General features: G+C 33.8%; 2 protein-coding genes across 2 annotated transcripts; both read right to left on the reverse strand.

Moving 5' to 3' along the window:
* Window positions 1-3,000: 3,000 nt before the first annotated feature.
* LOC134690077 (serine-rich adhesin for platelets-like) lies at window positions 3,001-8,461 on the reverse strand. Its single transcript, XM_063550052.1, has 4 exons — window positions 8,358-8,461; window positions 7,606-7,757; window positions 3,096-4,806; window positions 3,001-3,049 (listed from the first exon to the last, which is right to left on the reverse strand). The coding sequence occupies exons 2-4, from the start codon at window positions 7,748-7,750 to the stop codon at window positions 3,001-3,003; spliced, it is 1,905 nt and encodes a 634-aa protein (XP_063406122.1). The 5' UTR covers window positions 7,751-7,757; window positions 8,358-8,461.
* A 5,288-nt stretch (window positions 8,462-13,749) lies between these two features.
* Window positions 13,750-20,448, reverse strand: LOC134690398 (uncharacterized). Its single transcript, XM_063550370.1, has 5 exons — window positions 20,364-20,448; window positions 18,550-18,684; window positions 17,350-17,436; window positions 16,669-16,758; window positions 13,750-13,917 (listed from the first exon to the last, which is right to left on the reverse strand). The coding sequence occupies exons 2-5, from the start codon at window positions 18,671-18,673 to the stop codon at window positions 13,769-13,771; spliced, it is 450 nt and encodes a 149-aa protein (XP_063406440.1). The 5' UTR covers window positions 18,674-18,684; window positions 20,364-20,448; the 3' UTR covers window positions 13,750-13,768.
* Window positions 20,449-21,474: the final 1,026 nt, after the last annotated feature.

Genomic DNA, 21,474 nt, shown 5'->3' on the forward strand with positions numbered 1-21,474 from the left:
TTATGATACGTTTTCCAATGGTTTTGTTTGTGAAATGTATCTTGTGTATATGTTTATATTATTTGTCACAAACTTTAATATTGTTCAAAGTTTATATGACAATAAATATTTGAATTGAATTGAACCTGAACTTGAATTATTGAAATCTAACATTTATTACTGATAGTGTGGGTATGGTTTGAAAAAAATGTTTCATGAAGAAATAAAAATGTAAATGGGTTTTCACAAATTCACGAATTCGCGCGACTGAAATAACCACAGGTTAGCTATTGATTTTTCTAAACAGAAACAAGATTACAATTAAGCATGAATAGTATTTATACATGTATGCCCTTTATAGCTTGTTGTTCGGTGCGAGCCAAGGATCCGTGTTGAAGGCCGTACATTGACCTATAATGGTTTACTTTTTTTAAATTGTTATTTGGATGGAGAGTTGTCTCATTAGCACTCACACCACATCTTCCTATATAATAAGCATGGATGATCAATCATGATTTGGTAAACAAAAAAATCACCACAATGTATGCTGTGATTAATATATATATATTTTAGCTTAAATGGCCAATACAGTCTAAATGAACTATTGCTACATGTGTTTTAATCACTATTGCTATTTTATTCCATCAGTTTGATGAGTCTGTTTGGCACCACGATCACTCCCTGCTCTTTGGTTTATAACGTTTTTTTTTATAAAGATTATATCGTTTTCCTGTTTTAATGGTTTTAAACATTCAAATTAGTCATTTTGGGTCCCTAAAATAGCTTGCTGTTCGGTGTGAGACAATGCTCCGTGTTGTAGGACGTACTGTAATCTATAATGATTATTTTTTTTTACTAATTGTAACTTTGACAAAGACTATCTTATTATGGTATACTATTCACTAAGCACGGGTTGTACTGTTATACCACTGTCCCAGGTTAGGGGGAGGGTTTTACCATGTTTAACCCGCCACAATATTTATGTATGTGCCTGTCCCAAGTCAGGAGCCTGTAATTCAGTGTTTGTCGTTTGTTTATGTGTTACATATTTGTTTTTCGTTCATTTTTTTAACATAAATAAGGCCGTTAGTTTTCTCGTTTGAATTGTTTTACATTGTCTTAACGGGGTCTTTTATAGCTGACTATGAGGTATGGGTTTTGCTCATTGTTGAAGCCCGTACAGTCACCTATAGTTGTAAATGTATGTGTCATTTTGGTCTTTTGTGGATATTTGTCTCATTGGCAATCATACCACATCTTCTTTTTTTTTTATAATATAATGGAAGTGTGGGTTGCTAGTCATACCAATAAAAATGATATTCCTTTATCTAGTAGACAGAAAAGATTGATTGGTTGATTATTGCTTGTTAAACGTCCAGTGGCAATTATTTAAGATTTAGAACGAAGAAATAATAACAATTAATTACAAAAGATAAGTTCTGCAATGTGGGACGACATGCATGGAGGTCAGGGTCCTTGACATGTCACTGGATAATTAACATCTAGGAGTTGTTACATGGATACTGAAAAATGTAAAAACCACCTCATTTTCTACACGTTGCACAGATTGCAATGTCCAATTTCTGACCGAACTTATTAATAAACTAGCCTTTTGGCGACTCAAGTAAGATAACAAAATAAAAAAGAAACAGAGTTAATTAAATGAAAAACATTTATTACAAAGCAATTACAACATCGCTTTTCTGTCCTTTTAAGTTAAAACATGACAGTGAACGGAAGAATGCAACGATTCTTGATCCAACTGACTTCTTATAATCGGTTTTCTTGAACTCTTTCGTTGTTTCTTTTTTCTTTTCATATTTTTGTCCCTCTTTGTCATAATCTGTGGATTTTTTGTTCTTTTTTGTGTCATCTTTACCCTTCTTTGTTTCTTTTTTATTCATTTCTGTAAATGTAAAGAATAAAGCATGTTGACATCTTCTACTTTATCATACAGACTCATTAAGCAATTATATAGAAATTTTTTATATGAATATAAGGCTGTTAGTTTTCTCGTTTGATTTTTTTTAACATTGTCATATCGGGCCCTTTTATAGCTTAATATGCGATATGGTCTTTGTTCATTGTTTAAGGCCGTACGGTGAACTACAAACGTATAGTTGCTAATGTCTGTGTCATTTGGTCTCTTGTGGACAGTTGTCTTCTTGGCAATCATACCACATCTTCTTTTTTATATTTACACATAATTATGGCCAATGTGTGTTTCAGCCTCGTGAAATAAATTGCGGTCTGTCGTGGTGATTAGTTGGAAATCATTTGTATAATGCCTAACGAAATATGTGCTTTCAAGGATATTATGACAAAAGTAAGTTTACACAATCAGAAGAAGAAATATGATTTTTAATCTGGGATGTATGTTTTCTTCAAATAGAAGCGGTTCAAACACAAACTTAAATGTTAAGCATATGATTGAAAACATCAGAAAGCAACATTGTTTGTTACGCAAGTATTTTGTTTCTATCAGTGACAGTGTTTCTATCTTTGGAGGACACAAAAGATTTCTCAAAACTGTGATTTAAATGGATCAACAGACAATCTATAAAAAAACAAAAAAAAACAAAAATAAACCGAACACGATAAAAATAAAAAAAAAGGATTTTTTTATTATTATCAAATTGCAAAAAACAAAAACTCAAACACATCTGTCGAATAGAAATAACTATCATAATTCTGACTAGTTAAGGACATTTCTCTTATGTAAAAATGGTGGATTCAACCTGTTTTGAAGTTTGCTTCTATAATTGAATGACCTTCCGACATCATAATAAAAACAAATTTAAAGTAGAGTACATAATGGTTATGTTTAAAACAAATGGTGATTTTTAAATTCTATTTTTTGATTCAATGTATGTGTACCTTTATCTTTCATTACAGTTTCATCTCTATAAGTTGCATCTGACTGAGTTGCATCTAACTGAGTTGCATCTAACTGAGTTGCATCTGACTGAGTTGCATCTAACGGAGTTGCATCTGACTGAGTTGCATCTGACTGAGTTGCATCTAACTGAGTTGCATCTGATTGAGTTGCATCTGACTGAGTTGCATCCAACTGAGTTGCATTTGACTGAGTTGCATCTGATTGAGTTGCATCTGACTGAGTTGCATCTGACTGAGTTGCATCTGATTGAGTTGCATCTGACTGAGTTGCATCTAACTGAGTTGCATCTGACTGAGTTGCATCTAACTGAGTTGCATCTGATTGAGTTGTATCTGACTGAGTTGCATCTGACTGAGTTGCATCTAACTGAGTTGCATCTGACTGAGTTGCATCTGACTGAGTTGCATCTAACTGAGTTGCATCTGACTGAGTTGCATCTAACGGAGTTGAATCTGACTGAGTTGCATCTGACTGAGTTGCATCTAACTGAGTTGCATCTGATTGAGTTGTATCTGACTGAGTTGCATCTGACTGAGTTGCATCTGATTGAGTTGCATCTGACTGAGTTGCATCTAACTGAGTTGCATCTGACTGAGTTGCATCTGACTGAGTTGCATCTAACGGAGTTGCATCTGACTGAGTTGCATCTGACTGAGTTGCATCTAACTGAGTTGCATCTGATTGAGTTGTATCTGACTGAGTTGCATCTGACTGAGTTGCATCTGATTGAGTTGCATCTGACTGAGTTGCATCTAACTGAGTTGCATCTGACTGAGTTGCATCTAACTGAGTTGCATCTGATTGAGTTGTATCTGACTGAGTTGCATCTGACTGAGTTGCATCTGATTGAGTTGCATTTGACTGAGTTGCATCTGATTGAGTTGCATCTGACTGAGTTGAATCTGACTGAGTTGCATCTGACTGAGTTGTATCTGACTGAGTTGCATCTGACTGAGTTGCATCTAACTGAGTTGCATCTGACTGAGTTGCATCGGACTGAGTTACATCTGATTGAGTTGTATCTGATTGAGTTGCATCTAACTGGGTTGCATCTGACTGAGTTGCATCTAACGGAGTTGCATCTGATTGAGTTACATCTGATTGAGTTAAATCTGACTGAGTTACATCTGATTGAGTTGTATCTGACTGAGTTACATCTGATTGAGTTACATCTGATTGAGTTACATCTGATTGAGTTAAATCTGACTGAGTTTCATCTGACTGAGTTAAATCTGACTGAGTTACATCTAACTGAGTTGCATCTGACTGAGTTGCATCTAACTGAGTTGCATCTGACTGAGTTGCATCTAACTGAGTTGCATCTGATTGAGTTGTATCTGACTGAGTTGCATCTGACTGAGTTGTATCTGACTGAGTTGCATCTGACTGAGTTACATCTGACTGAGTTGTATATGATTGAGTTGTATCTGATTGAGTTGCATCTAACTGGGTTGTATCTGACTGAGTTGTATCTGACTGAGTTGCATCTAACTGAGTTGCATCTGATTGAGTTGTATCTGACTGAGTTACATCTGACTGAGTTGTATCTGATTGAGTTGTATCTGATTGAGTTGCATCTAACTGAGTTACATCTGACTGAGTTGCATCTGACTGAGTTGTATCTGACTGAGTTGCATCTGATTGAGTTACATCTGATTGAGTTAAATCTGACTGAGTTACATCTGACTGAGTTACATCTGACTGAGTTGTATCTGACTGAGTTACATCTGATTGAGTTGCATCTGACTGAGTTTCATCTGACTGAGTTGCATCTGACTGAGTTGCATCTAACTGGGTTGCATCTGACTGAGTTGCATCTGATTGAGTTGCATCAAACTGAGTTACATTTGCTCCTTTAGTTCCAACTCCCTCGGTTTCATTGTCTTTGAGATTGTCCTCTGCATGTTTCATCTGCTTTTTTATTTTATCTGGAAAAGTGTTTATCAAAAGTAAGAGACCATTATTACAGCTAAATAAACATAGATGGATCTTCAATGGACAAACTTTTAAAAGCAAACTATATTTTGTGTATTTGTGACATATAGGTGTTAAGATATTCGAATCTCTAAAGGAAGACAATGCATATAAAAAGGAGATATGATACGATTGCCAACTTAACAATTATCCACAATAGTTCAAATGAAGATGATGTAAGCAAATAAAGGCAACTGAAAGAACTAACGACTTAATTCATAAAATAGTTATTTATGGAAAAAACATACTCGTCAATATCGCCTAGTTTTATGATCTTTTATGGATACCCGAATAGTTGTACAGTTGTTAAAATAATAGATCCCTCCTTTAACAATTGACGAAAAATGAGATTCGTCCTCTATTGCATTTATACAATTGTTACACAGTATATAATATAAATACTAGTAGTTCTTAAAATCATAGTGTGCATAAACCAATCATGTGTAATTGATCTACAGTATTAAAACCATACAATGATCATTCCTCTCTCATACACGCAGGGGCTTTATTTTCCTTCTTTTATTTAAAGAGGTCTAGGATTTAATTTAGGGTTAGGCTTGGGTTTTTTACATGTTAGATTTATGATGAGGCTATGGCTTTTTTCTATGATAAATTTAGAGTTTGCTTTTTTCTATGTTAAATATAGGGTGGGGATATGGCTTTTTTTATAAGTGTAAGGTACGGGCAAGGGTCAGGGTAAGGTACGGGCAAGGGTCAGGGTAAGGTACGGGCATTAGAGAGGTGAGGATAAGTGTAAGTGTTATGTACAGACAAGAGTAAGTGTTAGGTACGGGCAGGGATAAGAGTAAGTGTTAGGTACGGGCAATGGTAAGGGTAAGGTGTAGGTAAGGATAAGCGTAAGTGTTAGGTACAGACAAGTGTAAGTGTTAGGTACGGACAAGAGTAAGTGTTAGGTACGGGCAAGTGTAAGGTACAGGTAAGGGTAAGAGTAAGTGTTATAGGTACGAGCAATGATAAGAGTAAGTGTTAGTTAAGGGCAGGGATAAGGGTAAGGTATAGGTAAGGATAAGCGTATGTGCTAGGTACGGACAAGGGTAAGACTAAGTGTTAGGTACGGACAAGGATGAGAGTACGTGTTATAGGTACGGGCAGGGATAAGGGTAAGGTATAGGTAAGGATAAGCGTACGTGTTAGGTACGAACAAGGATAAGAGTAAGTGTTAGGTACGGGCAGGGATAAGGTAAAGGTAAGGATAAGCGTAAGTGTTAGGTTCGGACAAGGGTAAGAGTAAGTGTTAGGTACGGCCAAGGGTAAGGGTAAGGTATAGGTAAGGATAAGAGTAAGTGTTAGGTACGGGCAAGGGTAAGGGTAAGGTATAGGTAAGGATAGCGTAAGTGTTAGGTACGGACAAGGGTAAGAGTAGGTGTTAGGTATGTGCAATGATAAGGGTAAGGTACAGGTAAGGATAAGCGTAAGTGTTAGGTACGGACAATGGTAAGAGTAAGTGTTAGGTACGGGCAAGGGTAAGGGTAAGGTATAGGTAAAGATAAGAGTAAGTATTAGGTACGGGCAGGGATAAGAGTAAGTGTTAGGTACCGGCAGGGATAAGGGTAAGGTATAGGTAAGGATAAGCGTAAGTGTTAGGTGCGGACAAGGGTAAGAGTAAGTGTTAGCCAGGGCAAGGATAAGGGTAAGGTATAGGTAAGGATAAGAGTAAGTGTTAGGTACGGTCAGGGATAAGGGTAGGTATAGGTAAGGATAAGCGTAAGTGTTAGGTACGGACAAGGGTAAGTGTAAGTGTTAGGTACAGGCAGGGGTAAGGGTAAGGTATAGGTAAGGATAAGAGTAAGTGTTAGGTACGGGCAGGGATACGGGTAAGGTATAGGTAAGGATAGCGTAAGTGTTAGGTACGGACAAGGGTAAGAGTAAGTGTTAGGTATGGGCAATGATAAGGGTAAGGTACAGGTAAGGATAAGAGTAAGTGTTATAGGTACTGACAGGGATAAGGATAAGGTACATGTAAGGATAAGAGTAAGTGTTAGGTACGGGCAAGGGTAGTTGTTATAGGTACGGGCAATGATAAGGATAAGATACATGTAAGGGTAAGAGTAAGTGTTAGGTACGGACAAGAGTAAATATATAAGGGTGAGAGTAAGTGTTAGGTACGGACAAGAGTAATTATATAAGGATAAGGTAAGGGTGAGAGTAAGTGTAAGGTACGGGCAAGGGTAAGAGTGAGAAGGTAAGTGTCAGGTACGATCAAAATTAAGAGTAAGTATTGGGTACGGGTAAGGGTAAGATTTAGGTTATTTAAGATATAGCTTTACTGTAGTACAGAATAGAATAGAATAGAATAATTATTTTTATTTCCCAAATTACAGGGTCCATAAAGGGCATAAAATCAGATACAATTGATTTACATAATTGGTAACAACAACAATAATAGAGGCATATACATTTATACATTTGGAGTATATAAGCATTGGTCAGAATCAAGCTCAAAACCACATATATATTGTGAATATAAAAGAATGATAAAAATACATTATACATGTATATATATGTATTTATTCTCAAATTATTTACTTGACTTAGTGTCAGTGTTCATACCTGATCTCCTTAATTCAAAACAGTCACAAATAAAAAAAAACAGTTTTTCCATAAGAGTAACATTTTCCTGGGTCAAGAGCCATAAAAATTTAGAAGATTTATTTAAATTTATAAAATTATAACAATACGTGGGTAACACTTAAGTAATACAGTTCTTTAAAAAAAAAATCTAGTTTACATACCCAGTTTCTTTTTTAAAGTGGCTTCACGTGCCTCCATGACATGTACATATGCCTCAGCTTTTTCCCATTCAAATTGTGACGAAGCTACGTTGAGAAGAACATCACCATACTTAGACACAGCCAGCTGTTTCGCTGTCCTCTCCATACTAAACCTATAAACAAACGAGATTTTGATTAACAAATGTTGAAATTAAATGTCTTCGAGACTTATTCCGTTTATAAATTTATAAATTATTTAGAAACTAAGGTTTCAGTTCCCTCAGGCAAAGTTGGGTTTATATGAATTTGGCTATTTAGTTAAGGTATTTTTGACATATACTAGTAGCTCTTCAACGGTTTCGGTATTTATATATCTTCGGATTTCAAATGTTTGGCTTTAAGCGTTCATGATAAAGGTAAATCCAGAAAAGCGCATCGGACGTAAGAAATTATTAAACGTATTGTTTTCAATTTTTTTTTATTGATAAGTATCGATTTTCGTTGTTATTTTTACTTTGTAACTTTTTCTCGTCTGGTCAAGTACCAAGAAAAAATTTAAGGGCTGACTCATAAAATATATTATCATCTGCCACAGTTCGGTTATTACTCCCCCCCTGAAAATGAATAGTCGTTGATGGTAGATCGTTGGTAATCTTTTCTCAAATTTCTCTGAACGTTTCAAGATTGTACATTCACTTTTCTTGCGGGAGTAAATTTTACAGATTTTTTCATTTTCTTTCATATTTAAGAAAGCAATAACAAAAACAACTTACCAGACGAACTTTTCCGTTACTCCAATTTCTAAAAAGATGCACAAAAAAGAATATTCGATAGTAAAAAAAAAATCCTGCTGAGGTGAATCGACGATACTTCGACGATAACGTTGTCATCGGTGATGTTTATGACGTCGATTAGTGCATTCTGTTATCGGTGATTTTTATGACATGCATTTTCACTGCAATGTATGGGAAAAAATGCAGTTGCTAACAGTTATTTATGATCCATGATATCTTATGACTGAACAACATAGATCAATTTTTAATTCTTGATTCGAAGATGCAAATACTCGTAGTTGGTATATAAACGTTTGGCTGTACCCTTAGTTATATGCTCCAAGACCACAATGGTCGTCCCTAAATTTTCGATTTTCGAATTGTCGTCCCTTGATTTTCGATTTTCGTTGTTCACAAACATAGTCCCTAGTGTTGACAGTGGGTTATAGTCCCTAGTGTTGACAGTGGGTTATAGTTCCTAGTGTTGACAGTGGATTACTTGCCATTAATTTTTATACCCTTTCCAAATTTATTTCTCCATGTTTAATGCCTTAAATTGCAAGTAGGGGGTGAAATTACACTAAAAATTTGGGTCCAGAATTTTTCAGCTGAAAAAGGTTGAAAATTAGTACTTCGGAAGCTGTCACAAGTTTAAGACGCTCTAAACATAAATTTGTCCATATTTTGAATTAGAGACAATGAAGTGTTCTATAATTTTGATATAATTTGTCCCAAAGGTAGTACAACACACTGTGAAAGTTTCTTTGAGAAAGCGCAGGTTGGATTTTTTTTTATTTTCATTTATGTTCTAAAAGAAATGCACTACGAAATCATTGTGGTCTCGGACCACATGTAGCTGATTCAACACGGTATAATTACAAAAACCGGTGTAATTACAAAAACCTTTCAGACGAGATATCCCATCATCATGCTTAGGGAGATGTTGTTTATAGAGCTAATAAACTTAAGTTCAATCCAAGTCTTTACACAGTATCCGTTTGGTGTGTTCTAAATGATATATTAGTCATGGCAAATATTTCATATTATCAGTATACATCGGATTTTAACTAGACTCTTAAATTCTGCTAGTACTCTTTGGTCCGTTTTTTTTTAGTATTTTTTCCATCATTGTCAATTTCTAGATGCAAGTCAAGATATAAGGTATGCTTTTAAGGGCATATCCAACAGTTTATTTCTGACGGTGAGAATTTTTTCACTTTAAGATATTTTATTCTTCAATTGACAGAGAATGAAATTTTGCCAAAAAAAATATATGTTGTCGATTTCGTTTTTGCAAAAAATGCTGCTGAAAATTGAACATTTTTGCAATTTTGGAGTAAAAAACGTTTTTTATTTAAAAAAATTGATTATGATTTTTTAATCAACAAAAACTTATATAATTGGGCTCAAATTGAAGCTAAATAATTTAAGATGGTAAGAAAAATCTAACTTTACCATTTAAAGCATTAATTCTTACTCAAATAAAGTCAAAAACGTCATGGTGAACCCAAACAACGGCAAAAAATGACCATTTGAAATGCACATTTTTGATTTTTATTAATATTTCTAACGGTGTTGATTTGGCCAAAGTAAGATATGTTATTCTTTGAAAAAAATGGAACGTCATAACGTTTTGAAAAATATTTGTCACCATACTCGTTTTTGAGGGAAATTGAGAAATATAATATTGTTTACTCAATCCCTCCCGTAAGCCTCACAAATTGCGCCAAAAATTAAGACGTTTTCCGAAAATAACGTTAGATTTCCCCGCTAATTTTTCAAAGGCAGTGCGACGGTGTGGCAGACAAATGTATTTACACTGTGACTTTGTTGGGTATTTGTCTCGATAGCACTCATATCGCATCTACTTATTTATAATGAACCAGTATCTGGACGAGATAACAATTCAAATAGTTTTACTATTGTGTTCGTCAAAATTGTGAAATCCGGGTGTGATACAAACCGTGGAATTACAGACTATTGAAATAGTCCCTCTTTTAAAAACAAAAGTATTACAACCATTAGAATTCCGTTACTGTGTCTCGGTCTATAGTACCAACTCAGGGTTAATTTTCATATTATATTTCCATTTGATTTTTTTATCTGAATATTCATTTAGTATGCCACTTGACGTCTGTCTTCCATAATCATTATTTATTTTACCGTTACTTTACAATGAATCGTTTTGCTTGTATCGAAATTAACGAAGAGCACGTGAAATTGCAACCAAACACTTGTCTAAAAACTCACTGACTCCGTATTATTTATTCATTTTGCAGTTTCGGGCTTTTTATTCTTTTTAGGCTTCAAGCAATAACAAAAATCTGCATGTTGACTCTTAGTGTTTTGAATTATATGGGTCGTTTGGTTGCTGTCGTATAAATGTATACCTTTAAATCTTTTTCAAAATAAAAGGATTGATTTTGGTATGGAAATATTCACATCAGTCTGGACTTCTCCCGTCCGACAGTATATCTTTGCTAAAACTGGGTGCGGCCGTTAAGCTGCTCGGATATATAAATTTGCAGCTTCGTTTAGTCGAAATAAAAATGTCGTATATCCGATGCATAGGGCAGTGAGAGTTTCGTGCTATCTATACGTTAAACAAACATCTAAATACATGGTTGAAAGGATATATACGAACATCGAATAAAATCTCTAAAGAACAACAAAGGTTATATGAATCTTCAAATAAGTCACACTGCTGATTTTAACACCTATGCTGCGCCTTTTCCAGTTTTAGATATAAAAAAAAACTTTATTTAACAAAAGAGATCAGTAAATCAATAAATTGAGAATAATCGAAAGGACCGAAAATCGAGCATGAATGTCGTTGTTTTACGCTTCAATATATGAGTTATTGCATACACAATGGAGATAGTTTCTGTTCTACTGCCCTCCACCTAGTTTGGCTGCATACAATGTAGCTACTGATGTTGACTTCGTTTAAAAATAAAATATAAATAAAAACAAAATACCAAAACTGAAAAAAACTGTTTGAGACAATTGTCAGTTGAGAACTAATGATTATGCATCACTATATGAAACTGATAAATTGATTTCTCCCGTGCTCCAGTGGCAAATATATCACGCATATTTACGACGAGGCGAAAGTGGGTCTGTAGTAAATCATTGATACATTATTGTGTTAAAGAGTTTGCAAGCGGTAAAACGTATGCCGTACTAGAATAAAGTTGAACAAGATCAAAATCTTGAGTTAATCTATTAGCCCCCCTCCCCCTCTCCAATTTTGAATTATGGTATTTCGATGGCTGCTTTTTCCCCCTATCCTATTAAGGATCCGCTGATTTTGTGAGGGCGTGTCTAATTAGTCCGTAAAAAAGAAACTACACCGCTTTTATTTTGCTAAATTATATTTGTTTCCTCATACACCTAAACACCAAAATCGTCAGTTATTTTCTAATTGTATGTCAGTGTATATATAACAATGTTTTCTATTTTTTTTTTTTTTTAAATTATTACATAAATTGTCATTTTTTGTTTTACATTGTTAACGAGTTAAAGGTCGTATTCATTTAAAAAGCTACTGTACATTAACAGAGGGGGTAGGACCTTTATTGATTTCGGGATTGATCCATTCGGGATCCGGGAATTCTGTTTTTCGAATCTCGGGATGTCGGGATTTAAGTAACTGCATATATTGTATCCTTTACCTCAAGTTTGTTGAGAGATAGTTGCGTTCATTTTAGTCACTAAAAGAGAGAACATCGTCTTTATAGCGGAAAGTAAAGCCTCAGTCACACCTTAACGGATAGCTCGAATGAATGCTTAACGGATAACCCCTTTTCAATCCTTTCATGTCCGTTAGACGTCCGTTCTTATTCCCGAGACGTTCGTCCATATGGGACAATATCCTTAATGCGCCTTGAAATGGGGGAAAAGTCACGTGTAAACAAAAAATCTCTGTGTAGTGATATTTGACACATTTCTATGATAAACAAATGACTGAGCTGAACCATTTGTGTCAATTTAGAAAGTAGGGGGACACAGAATAAATGTGTAAAAACTATGGAGCTTTTAAATGTGTTCTAAGTATTAAATTTTCAAAGAACTTATTGTGTTAAAAATGGGATTTTTTACCATGAGGAGATACATCGCAAAAGGATACTCGGGGTTTGCTAATTTACGCGAAAATGAATCACACTTCGTATCCCGAAAATTTAACCACATATGTAAAAATGTCTCAGCTTCGAAACAAGACATCAAACAAATACAAGTTTACGATATGGGCTGAGCAACTTATCCGTCGACGTCCGTTCTGTCTGGTGTAAAATATTGAGCATGTTCAAAACTTTGAACGGACGTCCAACGGATGAAATGTGTGTTGATCGGCCGATAGGCGTCCGTTTAGTACGGTACTCGTCCGTCTCGTTTTCGTGTTGTATCCGTTACGTGTCCGTTATACGTCCGTTGGAGGTCTGGCAGATAAATTCACAAACGGACAAAACGGATGTTGAACGAATGCGCAACGGACTTTTACCGGAAATATAACGGATAAAACGGATGATGAGCAGATCTGAAACTGATAAATGCCAATTGAAAATTTCGCGTCAGAAATGCTAATAGATTTATTAAGGTTTTTCAATCTTATTATTCATAATAAGGGCACGTATTATTGTTGTCGCCATTAATTTTTCCGTATATATCCGTTTAATCCTTAAGCGACCGTTTTGTTTAGTCAGTACATCAACGGACTCCCAACGGATAACAATTTTGTCAACGGACAACTTTTATTTTCATCCGTTAGGCGTCCGTTCGTCTTATCCGGTAAGGTGTGACCGAGGCTTAAAGTCAAAGGATACTGCTAACTTCTTTTCTGACTTCATAAGAAATTCTTGTTTTATGATAGCCTCATAAGGTCAAGGTCAGATAAACTTGTACAACTTAAAGTCATTCAATAAGCCAAATACGGTTAGGCTACTGCTTATTGTATATAAAAACTGGACACAACTTCGAAAAACTAACAGTGACCAATGAATTTGGAATATGAGGTCATGGCCAGATGAGCCGTGCCCAAGGACATATCCACTTATTGTAGATACTAAATAAAGATGACCACCACTTTAGTATTCCAGAAACGTACATAATCACAAAAAAAAAACCTGAACATTTGACCAACGAACCAAATGGTCGAAGTCAATGTATTATTTCTATATAAGATGAACCAATACCTCTCTGAGAAGTGAGTAGACCGATTTTGCATACGCATATTGTTTTAGCTTGCCGGGATTGAATGAAGAATGTATCAAATTTTAAAAAAAAACGGAAAGTTGTAAAACAAAATTATCCCACCCCTTCAATTTTAGTTGCGATGGCATATAAAAAATGATATACACATGAGCATTAAAAAGGTATTATCTTAAAGTTTTATTTTAAGCAGTTGATATATTTTAACACATATTTCTGATACAGTTTACTACACATGTTTCTACTGATTGACTGCAGGCATTGTTACATTGTGCCATACATGCAATGGATCTTTTCCTTCTCCACCAACTACTCCCACCTCCGCTGAACGATTTAGACACGGATATGCCACCTATAATAATAATTCGAGATAGAAAAATAATAGTGTTAGAATGTAGATTGCCATGGTCAGTTAGTTTTCATAGAGTTATCGTTCTTTGTATAGTTTCTTTAATATTATGTTCCGTATATTGTTTTGTAATTAGAATTTAGAGATTAGAATAGAATGTTGATGAGAAACGTTTGTTTTTATATGTGCCTCAGCCTACCCAGAAAATGTGAGCTAGCTTCCCTAGATGCGAGAGGTACCGGGATCGGTGCCCGGGTCCTCCACCATCTAGGGAAGCTAGCTCACATTTTCTGGGTAGGCTGAGGCACATATAAAAACAAACGTTTCTCATCAACATTATATTCTAATCTCTAAATTCTAATTACAAAACAATATACGGAACATAATATTAAAGAAACTATAAAAAAATGTGAGCTAGCTTCCCTAGAATAGTACAATCCTGTTTCAATTTTCGCTAAATGTGAAAAACAAATTTATCCATCATTGTGGAAGTTCTAAAATTGTGCTGCACTATGTAAAAAGTAAAAATTACTTGAAAAGTAAACAAGTGAAAAGGTTGCACTGCCAACTGATGTTCCACTCACTGTACATGTATAGGGAGGATCAAAGTTCAAGGGTTAAAGAATGCTAGTATACTTGGATGTATACTTATATCAAATGTTTTAAAGAGGTGAGATTCTGATAAATTATTTGTTGTTGTTTTTGTTGGAAGACCGAAATAAACAAGTAAAAAATCAACATGGTTCTTTCTTTTTTTAAACCTCTCATCGATGCTAGTTGCATATTCATACCAAACAAACGAACCTAAATTAACTACCAGAAAACCATTATCCCATTTGTTTTTAATCTTAAATGACAATGACCTTGCCCTTTGATCTATTGAACACAATCAATAGATATATTTGCCCATTATATATCGTCAATTTATATAAGTTTCAAAAGAAAATGACCATTTTCAATTTTCTGTTACTATTTTTAGCAACTTTTTTTTTTTACCTTTGTTAAGTTAATAGTTAGGCGGATTGACGGACGGACAAACCAATTTTTAAACGACTACTATAAATATATCCCAGTAATTGAACATTCTACTGAATGTTAATATATATATATATTTCAAAACTTTACTTGTTTGTCTATATTTAAAGTCATAGAAACGAATGACTGTTATTCAATTCTTAAACCATGCAATGCATGTATACACCAGGGTTTTCGATATCACACACTGGTCAAAACATTTACTAAATTTTATCACCGGTATAAGGAAATAATTCGTAAATATAACTCAACATGCAGACATCTTATACGTTCAGGTATTTCACATCCAATTTTTTTATGGAAATATTCTTTATAAAGCACAACAATGTCAGTATTCTCCTCATAAACTAACAAAACCTTTAAATAGACTTATTAAAAAGGGATATAGTTACGATACTGTTGTCAGGTCATTAAAGATTGCATATTTTGGCTTTAATATTGATTCACTTATAGGGTCTTTGCATCGGAACTAAACACATTTATTTCTAAAAAAACAGTTGTTGACATGACACGGGTTATGTTCTTCTCATATAATTTATGATAGTATGATACTAAACCCCTAACGGGAGGGATTGTGCCTGATATTCATATGATGAAGACATAATCTTTCAATCAGTTTAATTGAGGTCTGGAGCTGGCATGTCAGTTAACTGCTAGTAGTCTGTTGTTATTTATGTATTATTGTCATTTTATTTATTTTCTTTTGTTACATCTTTTGACATCGGAATCGGACTTCTCTTGAACTGAATTTTAATGTGCGTATTGTTATGCGTTTACTTTTCTGCATTGGCTAGAGGTATAGGGGGAGGGTTGAGATCTCATAAACATGTTAAACCGCGCCGCAATTTTGCTCCTGTCCCAAGTCAGGAGCCTCTGGCCTTTGTTAGTCTTGTATGATTTTTAATGTTTAGTTTCTTGTGTATAATTTGGAGTTTAGTATGACGTCCATTATCACTGTACCAGTATGCATATTTTTTTAGGGGCCAGCTGAAGGACACCTACGGGTGCGGGAATTCTCGCTACATTGAAGACCCATTGGTGGCCTTCGGTTGTTGTTTTTGCTCTATGGTCGGGTGGTTGTCGCTTTGACACATTCACCATTTCCTTTCTCAATTTTATATATCATAAACTTTCTCTTTTGTGCACGATTTTATCCTTTCTTACGCAAACATATCGTATAATCGTCATTTTTTTTTTGTCTCTGTCTGTAATGTTGTGAAAATATGGCTAATTGTCGCCGTGTTTTGAAGCCGTAGTTTACCGATATTCACCTCTTAGTAAACAATCAACAAAGAATCATGAATATTTAGCACGTGTATAACATGTATGCGACAAACGGGAGCTAGGTTAGGTATAGCATGTACAATCAGATAATAGTTTATTTCAATGACAGATCCATGCATATTGTGATCATCGGTTTTTTTACGAGGATGATCACGCTAAGATCACTTGCATATGGAAAATATTTCGGCGAATTGTTTCCTGAAAGAAAGCAATTAAAAAAAAGTAAACTACTTCTAAATGTGGACAAATTAAAGAATTTTCTTCAGAAAAAAGTATATGTACATAAGTTTTATAATGAAAACTATCCATTTAGTTATAAAAAAAAACCATATGCATCAATTTCTTTTAATTTGTGGTTTTAACAGGACACACGCGGTGAAGTTTATTTTGGTGTAACTGAGTGCATGCAACTAATTAAGTATTTATTATTCATACCACCAACTCCACCTTTAGAGCCCACTCCTTTGTTTAATTCCCCTGTCACTTCCCATCCTCCTATCTTTGTCTTTCCGTGAATTCCAACTTCTTCAATATCATGATAAATGCAATAAAATACAATATTGATACAACCAATTAAAATGCAACTATTTAAGTTTACTTTTGAGATATGAATTCATCTTTATAGCTAAAGAGCACCGTTAACCTCAGCATATATTATATGTTAAAACGACTGATAAAAAATAATTGAAAATTTCCATAGATTAAGATAGATTCTGTCATATGCTTCCAAGCTTGAAGCAGGAATTTAAGTCACCTATTGCTTGCGGCTTAATTTCAACAACATTACTAGACCATGCCCCCAGTTATTTTTTTTCAGTTATGATGAGTTTCCAAAAAAAAATTGTCAAAAGTGCAAAATAAATTTGATTTGGAAAATCCTGGAACCAAGTGTGATCACCTTTGTTTTTAATCTGAACCACTCTACGACAAGCTTCTGTGATCTTTGGTCGGGTTGTGTTTTCTTTGACACAACCCCCTGACCATTCGTAATAAAAGTATCCAAAGGAAATCAAATCTATCATCAAAGTAAGACAAACATTATCCGTGAGGGATGTCGATTACTTTTTATTTATTTTTATTTACCCTTCTTGTCACCATATGTACTATGAAACCTACCATTTCCTTTTACATGAGCTCCAACTTGTTTGCCATTGTCTCCAGTATACGAGATACCAACCTTTCCGTCATTGTAATATGGACCAACTAAAAAAAAAAAGTAATTAGGATGGAACGAAAATTTAATTTATTCTTTTAATAATTTTGAAGTACCAAAGTTATTACAGATTTAATAAAGTGAATGGTCTACCTTTTTTTACCTTTGAATTATCACAATGATTACAAATTTAATGAGGTGAGCATTGATAACCTATACTGCTGGTGGAGTTTTAATCCTGATGGTATCACGAACCCAGTTCCAGCAGTTCAGTGCTGACATGAATTATCATTGATATGGTCATATTTATGAATTAACTGTTTACCAAAATTGAGAATTTTTGAAATATCATGTCCTTTCTACCTCAGGAATAGATAACCTTAACTGTATTTGACGAATCTTTATGCATTTTGGTCCTAAGTGCTCTTCAATTCGAACTTTATTTTGCCTTTTCTACTTTTTAGGATTCGAACGTCACTGATACGAAACGCTCGTCTGGCGTAAATATAAAATTTAATCCCACTATCTATGATGAGTTTATATACTATTTGAAGTTGAAATCAAAGTGAAAAATATTCTACAAGGTCTTGTGCAATATATTCTAATTTCTCATAATTTATAACTTTATGAATACTATTTATATAATTTCTTAATTTCATTTGTTAACGCGTACTTTAACGGTTATACATATATTTGTGTGTTGTGGTAAATTTTTTTATTTTTTCTTTTCTTTTTAGCTTATGTGCTTTGTCTATATGTCTTTATGTTTGTTCTTAACAATGATTAAGATTATACTAGGAATACAATGTTGTCTGCTATACCCCTATTTTGACATTTTTACCTTTTATGTTAGTTGTTTTGTTCACATATCGTTGTCAATATAATGGATTTTTATGCGACTGTCATACAAGTGAGAGATTTAGCTAGCTTAAACCCAGATTTAATCAACCATTTACCACATAAGAAATTACTTGTACTAAGTCAGGAATATGACAGTTGCTATACATTGTGTTTGAGTTTTCGACATGCAATTTGCTTAAATACTTAGAATTTCCCTCGCAGTCTGTTTTGTGTTATTTTTTTAACTCTTTTTGTATAAATGATTAAGATATTGAAAAATATTGTCAGAAATTCTAATATTTGTCATGAACGAACACACTTACTGTTTTTTGGAATGCCTAGTTTCTCCTTGAATATAGATATAAGTTTTTCTTCCTCCTCTGACAAGGATCTTTGCATATTCAATGTTAAAATAAGACAGACGATCCACAATAAGCTTCTCAACATTGCGTAATAGTCTGTAAATATATTTATCGCTATTTTGTGCATTTTTCTTTTGATCTTTTTTTGTGATAATTTTCATATCATGCTTCTCGCTTGAGATGGAAAATTATCACTAGAAACTAAGCAGGCACGTGGCGTTGCTAACGAAATTGACATGAAATTGACAACGTCGTCATAGGTAAAATAGCGATAAATAGATTATCATTGGTCATCTCAACTCGATTGCTTTTCTCACTTTCGCTGTACCAGCTCAAGCGAGAAAATCAATCTCGTTGAGATGATCAACGATAATCTATAAATATCCAATGGCATCACAATTATCTGGTAGATATGACTCATGATGATACTTTATTTTTGTACATTCTTACTGTTTCGATATTTCACAACTTCATAACTGTAATATTTTCGTATAATGAGCAAATAAGCTCGTTATTGACAACTGAGATGTATGAATTAAAAAAAAAACACGACTTGACCATACATCGGTAAGCTATGTTATTATGTTTTAGATGACCTGACGATATGTACGACCAAGACAAATCGTCTCTTTTCATTGTGTAATATGTGCATCGTGTCCCAACAATGTTCCCGAACAATATGAACCGAAAATTAACGTAAACATATTAAGTAAAAACGTTTATATACCGATTAAACAATGTATTTATAAAAAAGAAATATGTGGCATGAGTGCCAATGAGACAACACAAAAGATAACCTTCTAGGTATAGTACATGTGCATGTGAACTCACTTCTGTTAAACTGCAAATGCAAATAGGAGCAAATATAGAATCGGTGCAAATGAAAGAACGCAACTGCCCCATAAGAAACTACAGACAATTGATACATCATAAACCTTGATAAAAACGTTTTACCTAACAAAGCATAAGAATATTTTTTATTTTATTTTTAGGTTATTTTGTAAACGGGAAATATGTAAAGTAATCATTCAATTTTGAATGTAAAGCGTCTTCTGATTGGCTGACGTTTTTTGTTTATCAGCTCTTAGACATAATTTTGTCATGTGACCGTAACATAATCAACGTTTTGTCGTGGTTTACTACGGTTTAAAATGGAATTTAGAATTATAAGAAATGACTGAAATATTTTTCTGTCTGTTCGAACTAACATAAAAAATGTGGTGCACACTTTAAAATAACCCGCTACGCGTGTTATTCAGTGTGCACCACATTTTTTTATGTAACTTCTTCATAGACAGAAAATAATATTACAGTCATTCCTTAAATAACATTTTTTTTATTTATCATTTTGAAGCTTCTACGTATGTTTGATTTTTTTTATTTAGGTTCGATTTTGTGCAACATACGACTTCACATTTTCAAATGTTTTCTTTAAGATATTCATTCTATGACACAAGAAAGATATGATATGCTATTAAATAATTATCATAGTTATCACAAAAAATTTATCTAGTGAACACAAATTGAGGTATGTTGTACCATTTTGAACGATTTAGGGATCCAAAACTGACAAGTATTAAAACAGATTTTACAGAAACTATTTATAATATTTTAGGTGATGGTAATTGCATTTCAGGAATTATAGGGTGCATTTCTACATACATAAAGTAGATATAAGAACGTGAGGTATGATTGTAATGACGCAAGACTTCATTAGAAACCAAAATGACATAGAAGTTTAGCAACTATAGTATAATATATGCATGTATACTTACGGTGCAGGCTGTAGCAATGAACCGAATCAATTAATATTTTATACTACTCATTTCACTTTTATACATATAGCATGATTGATCTTTACCGGATCACTTTACACGAAAGCAGCCACATACTGTTCGAGGAATTTGAGTATATATATATTAGTAATTGCACATCATCGATTCTTAAAAATCTCGAGGTTTTACAAGAATTACATAATTTCAGTTTTCACTGAAAGTTCTGGAATTGAATTGTGTTTGGAGATATTTATCTGCATATTCATAACATATTTATATAAAAAAATCACAAAAATAAAAAACAAAAAATCCGAGGAAATTTCTTTTCAAATGACAAAATCAAAAGCTCAAACACATCAATGATATGGATAACAACTGTCATATTTATAAGACTTCGATCTTCATTTGAAGCCCCATATATTGTTTAAAAAAACATCCAATGGGGAGGTTAAATTTATCATGGGTGAGTGACTTTGAAATTTGCAAAGTGTTTCTTTTTAAGGTTTAGCAGATAGTTCGAGGATATTTAAATCGATACGAAAATGGAATTTTGCTATATAATATCATATTATGAGAGAGGTTTTTGGAACATTACTGAAAAATGTTCACTATAAACAAATTGCAGTATGCTGGTGAAACTGTATACCAACGAATGTATCTTTGACATATTTGAAACATTTTTTTCTGAGACTGATACTCAGAAGTTGGTGATAATGCACCCATCTCAAAACTTTTGATTGTGCATGTCATGTTTGAGAAATTTTTCGCAGGCGAGAAAAAATAAAACAAATAAAACAAATGAAAACAATCGTTGTTGATAAAAGCCGTAAATAAGTATTGCACTTTAACACATATCTGTCATTCCGGGAAACAGCTGACTCATAAAGTTACCTTCAGTGATTCTTTCATTACAAAAATGTAACATGTTCAATTGATTCGGGTGATTCTTGGAAAACATCCAATTTTGAAATCATCTGCTCTAAAATTACAAAAAATGACGCGACCGTTATGTGACCATCGGTTATTAAATTAAATACAAGATATTGATCGTTAGAATCTATTATTATAGTCACTTGTGTTTTAACAAATAAATTAAGAGTCAGTTTAGTTG

Source organism: Mytilus trossulus, chromosome 11, assembly GCF_036588685.1.
Source record: "Mytilus trossulus isolate FHL-02 chromosome 11, PNRI_Mtr1.1.1.hap1, whole genome shotgun sequence".
Lineage (NCBI taxonomy): Eukaryota > Metazoa > Mollusca > Bivalvia > Mytilida > Mytilidae > Mytilus > Mytilus trossulus.

Excerpts from the sequence above, each read along its gene's own strand:
- LOC134690077 (XM_063550052.1), bottom strand. The coding sequence starts at position 7,750 with ATGGAGAGGACAGCGAAACAGCTGGCTGTGTCTAAGTATGGTGATGTT. Across the intron at positions 4,807-7,605 it reads CACTTTAAAAAAGAAACTGG|ATAAAATAAAAAAGCAGATG; the intron begins GTATGTAAACTA and ends ACACTTTTCCAG. Across the intron at positions 3,050-3,095 it reads ACTCAGTCAGATGCAACTCA|TTGGATGCAACTCAGTCAGA; the intron begins GTCAGATGCAAC and ends AATGCAACTCAG.
- LOC134690398 (XM_063550370.1), bottom strand. The coding sequence starts at position 18,673 with ATGTTGAGAAGCTTATTGTGGATCGTCTGTCTTATTTTAACATTGAAT. Across the intron at positions 17,437-18,549 it reads ACTAGGCATTCCAAAAAACA|TTGGTCCATATTACAATGAC; the intron begins GTAAGTGTGTTC and ends TTTTTTTTTTAG. Across the intron at positions 16,759-17,349 it reads AGCTCATGTAAAAGGAAATG|AAGTTGGAATTCACGGAAAG; the intron begins GTAGGTTTCATA and ends ATGATATTGAAG.